General features: G+C 40.1%; 1 protein-coding gene across 8 annotated transcripts in view; it reads right to left on the bottom strand.

Moving 5' to 3' along the window:
• The window catches only part of MAP7D3 (MAP7 domain containing 3), a 63,380-nt gene that overhangs the window by 6,912 nt on the left and 39,872 nt on the right, over positions 1–16,596 (bottom strand). For 4 of the 8 annotated variants that reach the window (XM_074962713.1, XM_074962714.1, XM_074962716.1 and 1 more), the window contains 7 exons: positions 16,490–16,588; positions 15,217–15,342; positions 13,068–13,213; positions 12,205–12,335; positions 11,763–12,013; positions 3,001–3,136; positions 671–830 (listed from right to left, as the gene is read on the bottom strand). In XM_074962713.1, coding sequence (XP_074818814.1) covers positions 671–830; positions 3,001–3,136; positions 11,763–12,013; positions 12,205–12,335; positions 13,068–13,213; positions 15,217–15,342; positions 16,490–16,588 — 1,049 coding nt within the window. The remainder of the gene's footprint in view (positions 1–670; positions 831–3,000; positions 3,137–11,762; positions 12,014–12,204; positions 12,336–13,067; positions 13,214–15,216; positions 15,343–16,489; positions 16,589–16,596) is intronic. The other 4 variants (XM_074962715.1, XM_074962718.1, XM_074962720.1 and 1 more) reach the window with 4 other exon arrangements.

Raw genomic sequence — 16,596 nt, 5'->3', positions numbered from 1 at the left:
ATATAATTTCATTCATTCATTCGGAAGGATTCCTTTTCCAGGTTATACAGACAATTAGCCATGAAAGGCTATATCTAGGGATTAGTAATATTTTCATTCATAGTAATTGGGGGGCCATGGATCAGCATTCATGTCACACTGTGCGCCAGCACCCAGCCCGGGCAAACTAATGATCCAACCAGTGGACCAAATTCGGTGATGAATCCTGGTCATGTGCCACCTGAGGCACGTTGCACATATGCTAATAAGTATTTTAAAATCTGCTGTAACATTACCTTTTATAGAGAAGTTAGATCACACAAGGTGCCCCAGACTCCTCTCTGATCTTTTAAAACGGGAAGCTCTGTAAGTGGCCCCAATAAGATTATGAAGAAGCGCTATTATACTTTGGCTTTTACAGAGTTCCTTGCATTTACCTACCAAACAGCTTTCGGCCACCAGGGCACTGAACATGATTAAAATGGTTATGAAATATCTGCTTCTTTCCCAGACCCAAAAGCCACACAATTTAGGAAGATTTCAATAGTTTTATCTATGGTATCCTACGTCCCTTTATGGATTGGTTATTTTCCAACATGAACTGATCCAGGATCTAAAAAGGATGACTTAACAGCTTTTCCAAGGAACAGAGTCATGTTCTACATCTAGCAAGTAAACCTGTTAAACCTACTAGTTTTTCCTGCTCCTCCTGTTCTTTGCGAACTCTCTCTTCAGCTTGTCTTTGCTGTTCTTCATCATCAAGTCTTTTTTCTTCCTCCAGTCTCTGGAGCGCCTCCTCTCTTTGTACTTTATCTTCAATCATTTTCTTTACCATTTCTTCTTCTCTGCTCCTAGTATTTCCAAGAAATGGATTACAGACTGGATATTATTTAAAGTGTGAGAAAGAAAGTTTAAAGCTTGTGAAAGATGCCAAAGGGTAAGTCTACACTACAGCTGGGAGCATGCTATACATAGCAGCGTGGACGTTGCCACAGGGCTAGTCACACAAGCTTGGATCCAGGCGGGCTTGCTCTTGGGCAGCTATCAGAGCCACAACGTCCATGCTGCTATTTTTAGCACACTACTTTGAGTGGAGCTAGAGCATGTCTGTTTACCTGGGTTCGGAGGCACGCTCCCAGCTGCAGTGTACACATACCCAAACTCACAGTTCTGAAGACCAAAGTCAGCTATAGTTGATTCCACTTATTACCAACCACCAAGGAGTTGCCAGCAAAAAAGTTGCCAATAAGCTGAAGGCAGGTTTGTGGGGCTGCAGCTAGGGAAGGAAATACTGGGACGCATCTTGCCAACCTGGTTGTGAGCAGAGCAGCAGCCAGGAGGGGGGTTGCAGCCCAAAAGCCATGGCTTTACATGGGGAGGGGAAGCTGTGGGCAGGGCAGCAGCGGGAGAGGTACCATGAAGCTCCATGAACCCCCAACATCGCTGCTCCCCATGGAAAGCCCTGGCATCCAGGCTGCAGCCACCCCACGTTGCCCTGCCACAGCCCCCTCCCAGCAAACAGAACTGGGACTCTAGCAGAGGTTACCCTGTTGGATGGAGATGCAGAGGCCCCAGCCTCTTATCTCCTGTGTGGTCCAGGGTTGCACATAGGTTTGTGGGACTGTAGCCAAGGAAGGAAGCGCTGGGATGGGGCTGAGGTCCAGCTGCAGGCAGGTTTTCAGGGCTACGGGCAGGGAAGGCACGTCCCAGTGCTTCCTTGCTGGCAGCCAGGGCCTTTCTTCCAAAAAAAGTTTTCAATAAGTGGCATGCTGTTGCCAATATCTGAATCTCATTAACATTAAAGTCAACAGGACAGGATTGGTTCCCGGCAAAATGTTGCTATTAACCAGAAGTTGTTAATATCAGGGTTGTTAGTAAGGGCATCCACTGTGTCTAGCCATAGAACAGATAAACAAAGCAGCAAACAGTAAAAGTTTACTAACACCGCCATTCCATCAGTCTCTCTTTCAACTGTGAGCTGGAGGAACAGAAAGGATCTGTGTACAGAAAGGTAATTCATCCTTCCTGGACAGTTAATTCTTTGGACACTACCGATAACAGATAATACTTGTAGTCCAGCTCTCTGTACTGAGGCAGGACGACATGACCTAAGTCCCTTCCAGTCCTACATTTCTATGATACTGTCAAGAAGGGTGCCAGTTGTTCTGGCGATATGGACACTTGTCCACTGAGAATTGGACTAATAAGAGAAATGCATTGCACGTACGCTACCTGCCATCTATCACGTGGCATCTCCGTCATCATCAACCTGGGATGAATTTAAACTGGGAACCTAGAAGTCAACAGGTCTCCCAAGTTTGCCAAAGAAGAGTTTAAGAGGAATACATCAGACCCCAAGAGTTACGAACTGACCGGTCAACCACATCCTCATTTGAAAGCGGAAGTACACAATCAAGCAGCAGAGACCCAAAAAAGCAAATACTGTACAGGACAGTACTGTGTTAAAGGTAAACTACTAAAAAAATAAAGGGAAAGTTTAAAAAAGGTTTGACAAGTTAAGAAACTAACTGTGCTTGTTTCATTTAAATTAAGCTGATTAAAAGCAGCATTTTTCTTCTGAAGAGTAAAGTTTCAAAGCTGTATTAAGTCAATATTCAGCTATAAACTTTTGAAAGAACAACCATAACGTTTTGTTCAGAGTTACGAACAACCTCCATTCCTGAGGTGTTCGTAACGGAGGTTCTACCATAGTTTGAAGAGGATTTTAATATCTTATAAAGAAAATTAAATGTAACTGGAATAAGAAGTATATCCTATATTTTAAGTAGTAGAATCACTGGAGACTTGAAAGGAAGGGAAGCAGTCTGCCTAGAAAGTGACATCCCAATTTCACACAGACTTCTGACATTCACAAGGATATGTATTTCCAGCAAACTCTGCCATATGTACCTGCCTCTCTGCAGATTCTCGTATGTGTAGCTAAAATACATGCCAGTCAGGTTTACATGCCAATCAAATTTGCACCACAGAAAATATTGTTTTCCAGTATTTACAAGTTACCTTTCCTCCTCTTCTCTCTGAATTCTTTCCTGGTCTTCACGCTCTCTTTGCTCCCGGGCAAGACGTCGTTTCTCTGCTAAGATTTTAGCGGCTTCTTCGGCTGTTGTGGTTCCTGGAATAGTTTTGCTACTAGATTCTGTAATTTGAAAGAAGGTGCTGTTATATAGTATCATCCACTTCAAAACATGCCTTCACCACTGTGATATGAGAGGCAAGTAACACTGCTTTGTCCAACTGCCCTACCATTATTAACGTAAGTACTCAACCAGTTATTCAAAGCACTCTGTATTCAACACATAGGGAGACTGGAAGAAAGTCCTAAACAGTTGAAAGAAAGCAACAATAGGATCCCAGTACCTTATTTACACTGCAGACATACTACACTAACTCATTCCAGCAATACACCTTTGGTTGTTTTCAGATGTTACTACTGAAAGTGCATTGTGGTATTCCAATAATTTGAAGACCACTCAGGTTTAAATGCAAACAAGAACAAACTTTATTCCTGGGGTCTTACTGGCACCCCGCTAGGTTTCTCTTCCTCATGATCCCCACTGCGGTGTCTTCTCTTTCACTCCTGGTTTCTTAAGGGAGCCACACCTCATAAGCAACCATTCCCAAATACTACATGCATCTCTGCTACAAATAACACTGTAATAATCATAACAATGAAAAAAGAATATTTCCAAAAACAAATAATTGTGTAACCTTCAAAGACTGTTCTATTAGTGCTTTTTAAAAAATCTGGAGAAATATTATTGTACGAGCAATAAGCTTGTTAGTCTTCCTTATAATAAACAGGACAAACATATTCTGGACCAAAAGAGGAAGCATCAATTTTAAAAATCCATTTTCCAAAATTAGCAATATTTTTAGAACAACAACAACTATGCCTGTGTTTTATCAGTAAAATTCAACTAGAGGAAAACAAACTACGATCTTAAATCATATCCACATAGTGACATTGCTACATTCTTATTTTACATGGAGATCAAAACAACATCTCTAACTGCCCTTTTTATATAATATCTGAAGATAATATATTACAAGGGCACAACCAAACTCTCTTTTATACACGCCCCCGCCCCCACACCCACACTGCCCTGGGGTCTGAGTACAAGAAACATGTTCATAAAAATATTCTGAAAAGCCACTTGACTAATTTATACTGTAAACAAACCCCTTGTTTTTAGGAAGTATCCCCATCTTCTTGAAGTTTAACTGGTTTTAATGTAACTGATGCCTGATCTTTAGAACATTTAGGGCCTGATTTTCAGTTGCTGTAAATCAGCATAGTTCCACTGAAAGCAATATGCCTATGCCAATTAATACTAGCTGAGATTCTTCCCTTAAAAAAAAAATTAACATCCTTACAGATGGGTAGATAACTGCTGGTGTAACACTGATAAATCCTACAAGTCCAAATGATTAATATTTGGAAAATTCTTCAAATGACAAAAAAAATTCGACATTTCAATAAGCAGCAAAATCAACACACTGACAAAAGTATTTTGCTTCTAGCCTGAAAAAAAAATTACTTCAATATAATATGCTAATTTATGTGAAATTCAGACACTATTTATAAGTTTAAGACAGCACAGTGGGAAAGATTTCTCAAGAGTTGGGTATGGACTGTGAAGTCATTGTCCACTAACTGTAGAGTGAAAGCATCAACTGCATGTATACAGCTGTGGAGTCAAGACAAAGTTTTGTGCACACAAATTGTGCTTGCAGAACTGAGGGGGTGTAAGTGTGTACACAGGATTCCAATTTCCTAACTAGCACTGCTGGAGAGTTTTTTTCTATGTATTTAAGATTTATACAATCTCCGGCGCCTCTCCAGGGCTTTTACCACCTTTGACTTAAGAAATGCAATCATACTAGTACAAGCAAGAATAAAACTGTATCATCGCCAAACCCAGAAACAAGCCAGTCCAAAGAATACTGAAATACCCAACCTCCCCAAGCAACACCAAACCACACAGACCATCCCCCTGCACATACCTACCTCCCAAATTGCACAGGAGAGCAGTCAGGACAGGTGCAAAGACTGGTTCTGGTACCAATCATCTACCTCCTCAAATAAAAGCTTTGTATGCATAGCAGGAAGATTGACTCCATTAAAAACAATACTAAGGGAAAGTCTTTTCCTTCGAAAAGAAAAGGAGTACTTGTGGCACCTTAGAGACTAACCAATTTATTTGAGCATGAGCTTTCGTGAGCTACAGCTCACTTCATCGGATGCATACTGTGGAAACTGCAGAAGACATTATATACACAGAGACCATGAAACAATACCTCCTCCCACCCCACTCTCCTGCTGGTAATAGCTTACCTGAAGTGATCACTCTCCTTACAATGTGTATGATAATCAAGTTGGGCCATTTCTCCCCCCCCCCCACCCCTTTTTTCCCAAAAACCACACACACAAACTCACTAACTCACTCTCCTGCTGGTAATAGCTTATCCAAAGTGACCACTCTCCTTACAATGTATATGAAAATCAAGGTGGGCCATTTCCAGCACAAATCCAGGTTCTCTCACACACCCCCCCCCCCCCAAAACACACACACACAAACTCACTCTCCTGCTGTAATAGCTTATCCAAGTGACCATTGTAGGGAGAGTGGTCACTTTGGATAAGCTATTACCAGCAGGAGAGTGAGTTTGTGTGTGTGTGTGTTTTTTGGGGGTGGGGGGTGGGGTGAGAAAACCTGGATTTGTGCTGGAAATGGCCCACCTTGATTTTCATACACATTGTAAGGAGAGTGGTCACTTTGAATAAGCTATTACCAGCAGGAGAGAGAGTTAGTGAGTTTGTGTGTGTGGTTTTTGGGAAAAAAGAGGTGGGGGGGGTGAGAAAACCTGGATTTGTGCTGGAAATGGCCCAACTTGATTATCATACACATTGTAAGGAGAGTGATCACTTTAGATAAGCTATTACCAGCAGGAGAGTGGGGTGGGAGGAGGTATTGTTTCATGGTCTCTGTGTATATAATGTCTTCTGCAGTTTCCACAGTATGCATCCGATGAAGTGAGCTGTAGCTCACGAAAGCTTATGCTCAAATAAATTGGTTAGTCTCTAAGGTGTCACAAGTACTCCTTTTCTTTTTGCAAATACAGACTAACACGGCTGTTACTCTGAAACCTGTCTTTTCCTTCAAACATTCTTAAGCTATTTGTTGTATGAAAATATGGGAAAGAAAAAACTTAAGTTGATAATACACAGAGCACATCATGTATGTGCAAAGAGTTAGCTTACTAAACCTCAGAGAAGCTATTGCTTGCATCAGACATTGACGTTTTTGAAATGGACCTGGGAAGGCCAACATACAGAGGGAGGGGGTTGTTCACTTCTGGTCATGAAGTCTGGCTGCTACTGTGGGCTAACGTATAGGACACTGGACTGGGAGTCAAGACAGGTGCTGATCGCAGCTCTATCACTAGCTTGCTGTGTGACATCAGACAAGTCATTTCAACTCTGTGCCTGTTCCCCTGCCACCCTTGATCTGCCTCATCTGTAGAATTTATAAGCTGTCTGGGGAAGGTACTGTCTCTTACTACAAGTCCGTACAGCAATGAGCACAACTGGCCCTGATCTAGGCACTACTATAATATAAACAATAGCAGCAGCTATTGCTAAGCCAACAGGATTCTTACACCTGCTCTGTTTATACACATAGCCAAAGCCAAGTCAATAAAACAGTGATGCCATCGATAATCAATCACTAAACTTGGGCAAACTTATAGCAAAACTGAGCCTGACTATATATTCCCATGAAGAACGCAGGCCCTCAGTGTAAAATCTCTACCTGAGGCAATACCATTTTAAGATTACAAGCTGTACGCCACCACATAAAATACAGTCTGAGTATGCAATATAAAAAAGAAAGAAAACCAGTCACAGTAATGTTCGAAATAACAGATTACTGGGACAGTCAGGATGGGGGAGGAAATAGGAAGAAGATGGGAAGCCAGCAGGGTGAGAGAGGCAATTTGCGGAAGATGCATATTTTCCCTCTTGAAGGTGGATCATAGTTTTCCATAAGGATTTCAGCACAGACTAACTCTGTGCACTCAAGATTAGGAGCACAAATTTCTGGACATGTAGTAGTGAGTGTACAAGCTTTGGAATATCCAAAGTCTCAGATATGCATGTACCAACATCATTTGGTGCACAAGTAAAGTATGCAGACATGTGGGTACCTGAATTGTATGTGGTCAGTTTTGGGGCACAAATTTAAGTCTTCCATGATCTTTGTCTTGCTCAATTCCTCCATCTGCGCTACTTGGAGCTCCTTGCATCTGTAGAGCAAAAGAGGTCATCTTCCAACTCAGGAAAGTGCTTCTTCAGAGGGCCTGTATAATCCTCCTCTATCTTTGCATCAGTGGAGATGGAAGATGATGCACTTTTTATGCTCCTATGTCACATAATCCATCTACCCAAAGCCAGGATTTCAGACAGATTTAGTCGTTACAGAACAGGCCCCCCAGTACGAACACATGCATTAGCAATGTTCTCCCATTGTAGCTTTGTGCATTACAGTGATATTCCTGATGATCTTTCATTTCTCAGTATTGTCTCATTCCTTTTCTGTACTTTTTAAAACAAGCTGCTCATGATTTAAAAGTAACCCAACAGGACTGCTGTTCAGTTGTTGGTGTTTGGTGTCACGCACTGTCAGCTTGTGGATTATGAGAAGCACTCCTTGAAAGGAAGCAGAAATTGTGACACTTCTAGCCCCATTATGTGTGTAGAGTTCCTTCAACCAACTCCTTCTCTGAGGATTCACTGTCAGCACTACTTGACGTGTCTGGGTTAAGGGGGTGGAAGGAGTGTGTTAAGTAGGCCTGTGGAACTGTTGCCTTTTGAAGAATTGATGATGGTTTACCCTCTTCCCTAGGTCTAGTGAAGCTACAGTTTCCTGTATGATGGATTGAAGAATGTTCCACATTACAGGTATCTAAGGAGGAGCCTGCCATCTCCTCACTGCAATGTGGTTTTTTACTTAGCCACTAAGATAATGTATACCTGTGTTGAAACAGTGTGATGTGTGGCATTAGACAGAAAGTTATCACCCATACCTCAGTGTGGGCTATTTGTTTTATCCTTATACCCTCTGACTCCTCAACAACCCAGACATATAATTATCACATTCAAGTTTATTACCCATCATAACACACAAGTTGACAACTCATATGAATGAGCACATATGTTTTTAAGTTGAAACAAGCCTTTTAACTCATGAAGAGAAGCTGTGTAAGACTGCTCCAAGTCGCTGAAAAATAAGATGTGTTTTATTGCATAACAACATATTTTAACTACCTACCAATGTAGACACAAAAGGAAAACAAGACAAGATGTGTTGACAGGCAATCAAGTCCACCATAGGGGGAAAAGCGACATGAAGATCCAAGTGTGACCAACTGGGAGATACCTGCATTATTGTAATGACTATTGTATGTTTCCCTGTTCACTTTTGGATGGCTGTTTACTTGAACTCCAAAGCTTAAGCCCAACTGGAGCTGGGAGTTGGCTGAGGCAGGAAACAAAACAAGGACTAAGAACTAAGACAGCCCCTCAGGTACACACCTTCAAGCCAAGTTAAGTGTTCAATGGAGGCTTTTACTGGGAGATGCCACTTCCAGGTGCCATCAAAGTTAACAGGACTTGTTTTGCCAAGGCGATCATAAAGATCAAAAGTTTTAAAAGGTTCCACTGGCAGAAAGGGAGAGAGAAAGTGATCAGCAGGCCACGGGGCTGACACAAACTGGGAGAGAGGTAGGAGCTGCAGGGTAGGAAGTCTCACCTTAAGCAGGGCCTAAACATCTGAGCCAGGAGCAGGTAAAAGGCTAGATAAGGTCCATTTGGTGAGGTCTCCTTTTTTGTTATTTTTATTGCATGTCTCTGAATGTTCTGTTGTACAGTTATGTTAAACAATACTGTTTGAGTGTAACTGCTAGTCACAGCTGCTGGAGAGAAGTCAATACCAGCGTCTAAACCTCAGTTGGATCTGCTGAAGTAGTCACAACTGGTAACTAAGGGGCTGTAATCCAGGTCCTAGTCTAAAAGCGGGTGAATTGCAGAACTCTACCCCAGCAGAGATAAAGGCTTGAGGTCTGACATTTGTGAGAGGTACACTCAGTGAGACCCCCCCCCAAGAAGGGACAATGGTGCAGCTAGCCCAGACACCATGACACTAAGTACACTTAAAGCTACCCTTAAATTAAGACTGAGCCCAGGACTTGATAGAAACTCAGGTGCCACGGGATGACTCAGTGGTAAAAGCCAGTGTCTTTGGGTGGAAGCCTCAGGAGCTGGTTGGGGTATGGTACGGTGCCAAAGCAGTGAGGTAGCCTGGCTAGATGGCCACTCACTGCCCTCAGTTTTTGCCCTCTGATGTCAACTCCACAGCACATGATTTTGAAAATGTGAAACAACTTTTCCAGAACAGAGGGATCTGCCTCCATGTTCACAGGTAGGGCATGTAGGGGAATATCTGGCCAGGAGTGGACACCACATACTCATAGGGAAAAGTTAAACCAACACCTCTGTGTTGATCCACTTCCATACTGCCTCCTTGCCTTATAAATGCCACAGAGAGTTAGGCAGAGAACTACTCCCAGCTTCCTACTGTCAACTACAAAGAAAGTGATCATCTGGTTAGCAGCAGAGCAAGATGGAAGGAGATGTAAATACAGGTCTAGAAGTTAGCCTGGGAAAGAGAGAGAGAGAAGAGGCATAAGTAACGAGCAGAAGTGGCAACATGGGATACGGGGCTGAGTTCCAAACACAGTTTAGAAGAGGCAGCAGTGGAGGCAGGTCAAAGTCCTGGCAATGAGAAGGTAAAGCTTCAGAAGATGAGAGACCCAGAGGTAGCTAAGGATGTAGCAGGTGGGTTTGTGAAGGACAAGGATGACTCTGTAAAGGAAGACATGCATGACTGAAGCCAAAAAGTAACTGGTAGATACCTGTGAATAGGACAGACAGCAGGGATCAAATATCAGTGATGTGGATTACTGATCTATTTCTCATGCTCTAGACAGGTCTAAGAGACACATTTATTACAATCAGGAGCAAGGAACACTGTTTTAAGATTGATGTACAACTCCATACGACACTGACAATTAGACTACGACATCTAGCTATCTTTCCACAAGAATGTATGTGTGCAAAGCACAGTATAACACATGAGACCCCAAACAATTTTTGGCAATATTTCACACCCAGTTTAAAGTGTTAACACAGGGAAATTTTCAGACATTCCCTCAAGCTTACACACATTCAGGAATACACATAAGTATCTTTACATGCAGTGACATGCATCAGGCATATGATCCCACTTACCCATGGTATTTGAAGGATATTCACCCTCAGTATCGCCACCAGTTGCCTGTTCAAACTCCTTTTTCTGTTAAGTTTCCCCTATGACCTTCTCCACAGAGAAGTGCATGAGATACCTCATCAGAAGTCTTTCCCAGATTCTTTTCTGGAGATTGTAGAGGGTGTTCTTCCTGGTTGGAAGGGTAGAGGATGTGCTCATGTGGCACAATGAATGGGGTCAGGAGATTTATTTCCAACCTGGGAGAAGTATGTCTCTTTCATTCTCCTGTGTGTGGCAGTGTTGCCCATTGTCTCTTGATGCTGTGGCGACTCCACATACATTGGAATCAAAATTTAGGCAGGCCTCTAACCATTTGGAAGCTAGGTCTCATGTATGCTATGATGAATGAGCAGTTGATTTTTCCTCCAGGCTAAGGCATATGCATGCAATTTTTAAAGTGATAGCTGGCTCAATTTCATAGGTATCTAGTTTACAGAACAAGGTTTCAAAGGCGTGTGCTTTAATTTGTATGCATTTCCTGCTATTTGAAACCACTTTGCATGTGTGTCTTGGATTTGAGAATCTAATCCAGTATTTATAATGTTCAAAGTGGAATAGGATTTAGTTTAGAAGTTACATTGTAAACAAGACTAAAAGTCAATACCTTTAGCTCTCTATTCAAACGAACTGACTACTACATATGGTATAATCCAGCAATTTATAAAGCTACTGTATAATTAACAATTTGCAAACAACATCTTTTAACCTGAAGCATCCCCAAATCCCCAACACAATTGTTTTACAAACTACAGTATAAAGGGATTGTTTCACTCATCACTGAAATGCTGTCAATTCTTGGGTAGAATGCACCACCATTCAGTTGTATTCAGTGAAACTACAGGAACTGAATATTAATACTTTTCACTTCTATAGTGCCTTCCCTCCAAGAAGTTCTAAATATTTTACAAATATTCATGAATCTCCATTTTACACATGTAAAAGTCAAGGCACAGAGAAGTTCCAGATAGAAAGGCATAAAGCAAGATCACACAAGAATTTGGTGGAAAGATCAGAAATAGAACCAGATATACTGACACCAAGGGCTATTATTCAACCATAAAGAGATCCCTTCCTCACTTTAAAAAATACTGTATCAAACCAGAGATGCAGGGGAAATTTAGGAAGGAGACAGAACTTGGCTAGGACTTTTTCAGGAATTGTCAAGTCATCTTTCGTGTCTATGAGCAGTCAGGAACATAATTTGTGTCCATTAAGAAAGATTTAAGTTTCTTCTGGATTGCTTTAAAATTTTTTGCGTACTTACAAAGCTCTCACTCTCTAACACTATTTATAGGTAATTACCACCATTAAACTTCAAACTGTAGTGGACCATAAAGATAAATGGAATAGACAAGTGGATCACTTAAAGGCTCCTACCTTCTTTGGTCTTTGCAGAAATTGCGACAGTTTCCCTCTCAGAGGTTGGAGAAGTGCCATGCTCTTGTCCTGCTCCTTCTTCACACTTGTCCTTTGGTTTGCACTCCATTTCAGGTTTCTTTTTGGTAATATTCATAACACTTGGTGTGAGAGGCAGGCGTTGAATAGGTGCTGGTTTGGAGACTGTAGTGGGGGATGATGGTCTTTGTTTCAATACACTAGGTGAAGGTGGACGGGCTTTTTGATTTTGTCTGCAGAGAAAGGAACACCTATGAAGGCTTCACTGAAAGCCTGGAGAATGTAACTGATTTTATACACATAGCAAAAATATGCACCTTCTACATTCATACTGGACAGTATCAGGACACCAAACCTGTGGCACAGGAAGTAGTGCTCATTTTGTTCTGAACGTGGTTTAGGATGAACACAGGTTTAAACATACCTAGCTGCAGAGGGAGATGAAGGACGTTTTGCCAAATTAGCAGGGGATGGAGATCTTCTACGAGCTGATATAGATGGCGACGGAGGGCGCCTCCCAGCAGGACTTGGGGACTGCTTTTCTGTCTCCAATTTCTGATCAGATACACAAACAGTGGTAATATACACCTTCCAGAATATGTTGAAGACACCAGAGAAATGCAGAAGTGATGCCATCACAATATTCACTAGTCACATTAAGATACCCTTGGATTTTCCTTTATCTTTCTGAACATGGCTCTAGTTATGTTATATTAATGAGGCTTTAGGATTTATAATCAACAGCATCCCCTGGAAATAAAGAAGAGCTCATTCCACAAAATTCATATCCAGATTTCAAACATCCCAAAGTCTCAGGATGTTTGAATCTGGGGATTTGGATAAATAGATTATAAAGAAATGCACAGTCTAGATCCAGGCTGATTTAGGTTTGGCTTTAAACACCCTGAAATTCTGGTGTGTTTGAAATTTTGGTTTGGAGACACTCTAAAATAAAGCTCTCTTTTTTAAGAAAAGAAGTGACTCTTCAGTATACCTATTTTTCCATTTGGAATTATTTTTACTAACTTGCGTAATTAGTAACCAAAGATTATTAAAACTTTAAAAAGAATCATCAACTTGTTCTTCTCATTACAATAGTATTTTGTGACATTATCCAACAATGTTTATTTACAATGTAAAATAAAGAATTTTCACTAACATTTAATTGTTCTGATGCAATAAAGAGCGCAGCTGACTAGGATTGCAAACAGTTATAACACGCCCCTAACCTGACCCGTCCAAAAAAAGAAAAACCAAGCCTTTTGTAAAAGGAACTTTTCAACAGACCTGTGCAGATTCTGGAGACCTGGTGTCAGACGAAGATACAGTGGTCTTCAATCTGTCAATGCTACGGCTGCGCACAGGCACTTTAGGAGTTTGGATTGGAGAACTGATGGAACTGGCTGAAGCTGAACGAGGACAGAGGTGAGATTCTATAAAGTTAGGAATTTGACAAGACAAAACAGAGAACCAAGTGCACAGCATCAGAACAGGAAAAAAGGACAGAGAGAGAGAGCGAGAGAAAGAGAAAGAAAGAAAGATTGTGTGTGTTAGAACCCATACAGAGAAAACAACACTGGAAGTGCACATTGCAACAGGTCATGGACGCAAGACACCATCACCTCACGATCAGGAGTATGGAAGCCACAGCACCAAGAATGAAACCATTCCAAAAGCAGCAGTCAAGTGTAGATAAAAAAATAAAGTGCTTTTCCAAACAATGTCTACATTAAACTTTCAATACCTAAATGTAGTTTCCAATTTAGTCAAACTGTATCTTGTCATGATTACTTCTAGACTGACCATCAGAGTTCTGCTAAACCCTTGCATAGGGCAAAGAGGCATATCTCAGAAATGTATCACAATTCGTAGATAATGCCGTGTTAGTTATAAAATGTTTTGTTTCATCCAGCCCACATGGAATGATTTTTCATAAAACATGTGACAAACTGCAGTTACCATATTAATTATTTTAATCTTGTTTTATGCATTTCCTTATTCTATCTGCTGCCATTTAACAGTACTGCATATTTTTACTTTTCTCCCCAAACCACACACTTTATCCACATTAACAAAACAAGATTTAAGTATGTAAAGAAACTAGAAATGTAAAGGGTTAATAATCAATTGTAATTACTTTACCACCTCCAAAACTGTCAGCCTCTTCACATATATTAAGATGTGATGAGAAAATATGATCACTGTATTGGATCGTACACTAAACACAGTAGTGCATATATAATATACAACTCATCTATGAAGTGTATATAGTAATGTAAATTGAGATATTTGCAAACAGATTAAAAACTAGCATATCTAAGATTTTAGAATATCTAGGGATACAAAAATCTAATGACAGACGCCAGCTCCTAATCACTGTACTCTTATGGATAAAACATTTTATTTTAGTATCTACAGCATTCTTGTAGAGAGAACTGCACTGTTATGACCAATAATTTGAATTAGAATAGAGCAAAGAAATTATTACTGAAATTAAGTGTTAACACTATTGAAAGTACCATAAACTTGCTGACAGTTGAAGCAAAAGTCCTGAACCTTTGTTTGAATAACACTGAGTCAGAGCCACATCCTAGCTATCAGTACAAGATAAGATTTCCCTCATATGAAGTGAAGTAAAACATTTTGTGGAAAAATAAAATGCATACAAATAGCTGTGCAAAAACAGGAACATAAATTATGGATCAGCAAAGGCAAGGATTGATTACAGTCAGGTCAGCAGTGTAGAAGTTTCGTCACTGTTAGTGAGGACTGTTAATTGGTTTAAATTATACTAAAAAAATAAAGATGGAGGAATGCATTTGAAAGGGAAAAAAGACAAAAAAATGTTGATTGCACATTGAAAGATTAAAAAAAAAACAGGGGGAATGAACTCCAACTTGGTGTGCATTACATTGACTTTACATTGAACATAGTACTTTCACTGGAACTTTCTTAGATTCAATAAAAGTCAAAGGTAACCTAGTCGTCTTGTTCCAGCAACTTTTGAGCTGAAAAATTTGCTCCCCCTCAGATAAGTCAATTTGTGCCCCATGGTTATTAGTCTCTTAGGCCTCCTTTGAAATGTTATTAGGGTTTCCACTTCATCCTCCTAAGCCGTCACTTAAATTCAAATGCAGATCTCAGACAGCTCAGTGCAAAAATAAATACCAGTATACAATTCTCTGCAGAATGAATGAACTGGTATTGTAGCTTAAAAGCTAATACTATTCTATGAAACTGCAAAATAAACATGCAACATAAAATATGGATTGCATTTATTTTACCAAAGTAAACGTTAGTGAAGTATTATATATAGTGATGCGTTAACTAAATGTTTGAATTGTGCTGAAAGGTAACATAGTTAGCAACTGTCAAATCAACGCTTGCTTTGAAAGCAACTGCTATCACTTTCAGGCTTTTACTGCACTCCTGTTACCTGAGGAATCTTGTCCATCAGCCGATAATGTAGCAGCACTTTTACTCCTAGCTAAGGAGGCCTGTGTGGGGGCGAGGAGGCGACTGATTACATTACTCTCCAGAGGACTGATCTGGGAGCGACGAGCTGAATGATGGGAACAAATCAAAAAGGATTCAACATGAAGTAATATAATGAAGAAAGCAAGCATCAAAGAGAAAAGGAGCTTTGGGAGTATTGTTGCAAATCATAACATTTTCAGAAGAAACTATTAAAGTAATGAAGAGGGAAATACATAGTAATAGTATAGCAGGATTAAACATTGCAATCAAATAGGATTGCATTTGTTGTCCTTGACTTACTACTAATTGTTATGTGCAGAGAATGATATGTAAACAAACATAAAACACAGATGGAGTGCTGAAATAAGTCAAAACATGGACAGCTTTCGATTCAGCTTTGCAGAGGTTATCTTCATTGGAAGTTAGGATGCAACAGAGGATATTACAACAGACTGGTGGCACAAACCAGAGAAAAACCTTGCAAATTATTGCCAACAGTTGTTAGCTATTGTTAAGTCTTATTTGCACACACAAGCTCACATATATAGTAATCATTGTCAACTCAATATGAAAAGGGGGTCCAAGCATTCTACCGTAGTTTTTTACCAGGGAAAGAGCTGCTAAAAAGGAAAATTTCAAATGTGCTAATTGAAAGGGAGATGTTTGTTAAAGAAGCTTGCATCCATTAGCTTCAAGTAGAAAATAGTTATTAGAAAGAAGTTCTTAATAAGGAGGTGTCTTGTACTTTAAGGATGGATGTAAAGAAAAGCAGAGACACAAATGAGAACAGATTTCCCCCTTAACTTGTGGGCACACAGTCCAGCCGCAGGAACAAAGAAGTTGCTTGTAAACTGAAAAACTAACAGAGCTTTTAAAGCCAAACAGAATAAGATACAGGAAAAAATATTAACGTTTAAAGTGAAATTATTTCTTTATCTTAAATTTATAAAGATTATCTTTCCAAGTCTTAGCTCTTTGCCTTGTATATATTATTGTTTTGCTCACCTACTTCTAGCATGATTAAGTATAATTCACAAAAACCCTGACAGGATTTTTTGTCAGAGACAAAAAAAGAGTTTAATCTTTACTACTAAATAATTAGAATTCTCACTAAGTTTCCAGATATAGAGGAATCAGAAGAAACTACTCAAGTCACATAATCCTATCCAATTTTACTGTGCATTGCTTTTAAATAGCAAGATTAGGATTTAGTTTTATAAATAGCTAACCACCTGGTCTTTCTTCCTTTTTCACTTTCTCTAGTTCAGGAGAAGAATGAGGTTTACTACTTATTCTATTCAAAGACATGCTCCTCTTCTTTTCTGTTCCTCCTAGAGAA

Source organism: Natator depressus, chromosome 9, assembly GCF_965152275.1.
Source record: "Natator depressus isolate rNatDep1 chromosome 9, rNatDep2.hap1, whole genome shotgun sequence".
NCBI classification, from domain to species: Eukaryota; Metazoa; Chordata; order Testudines; family Cheloniidae; genus Natator; species Natator depressus.
The sequence above is the reverse complement of the archived record's forward strand: the minus strand, read 5'-3'. Positions and strand labels throughout refer to the sequence as shown.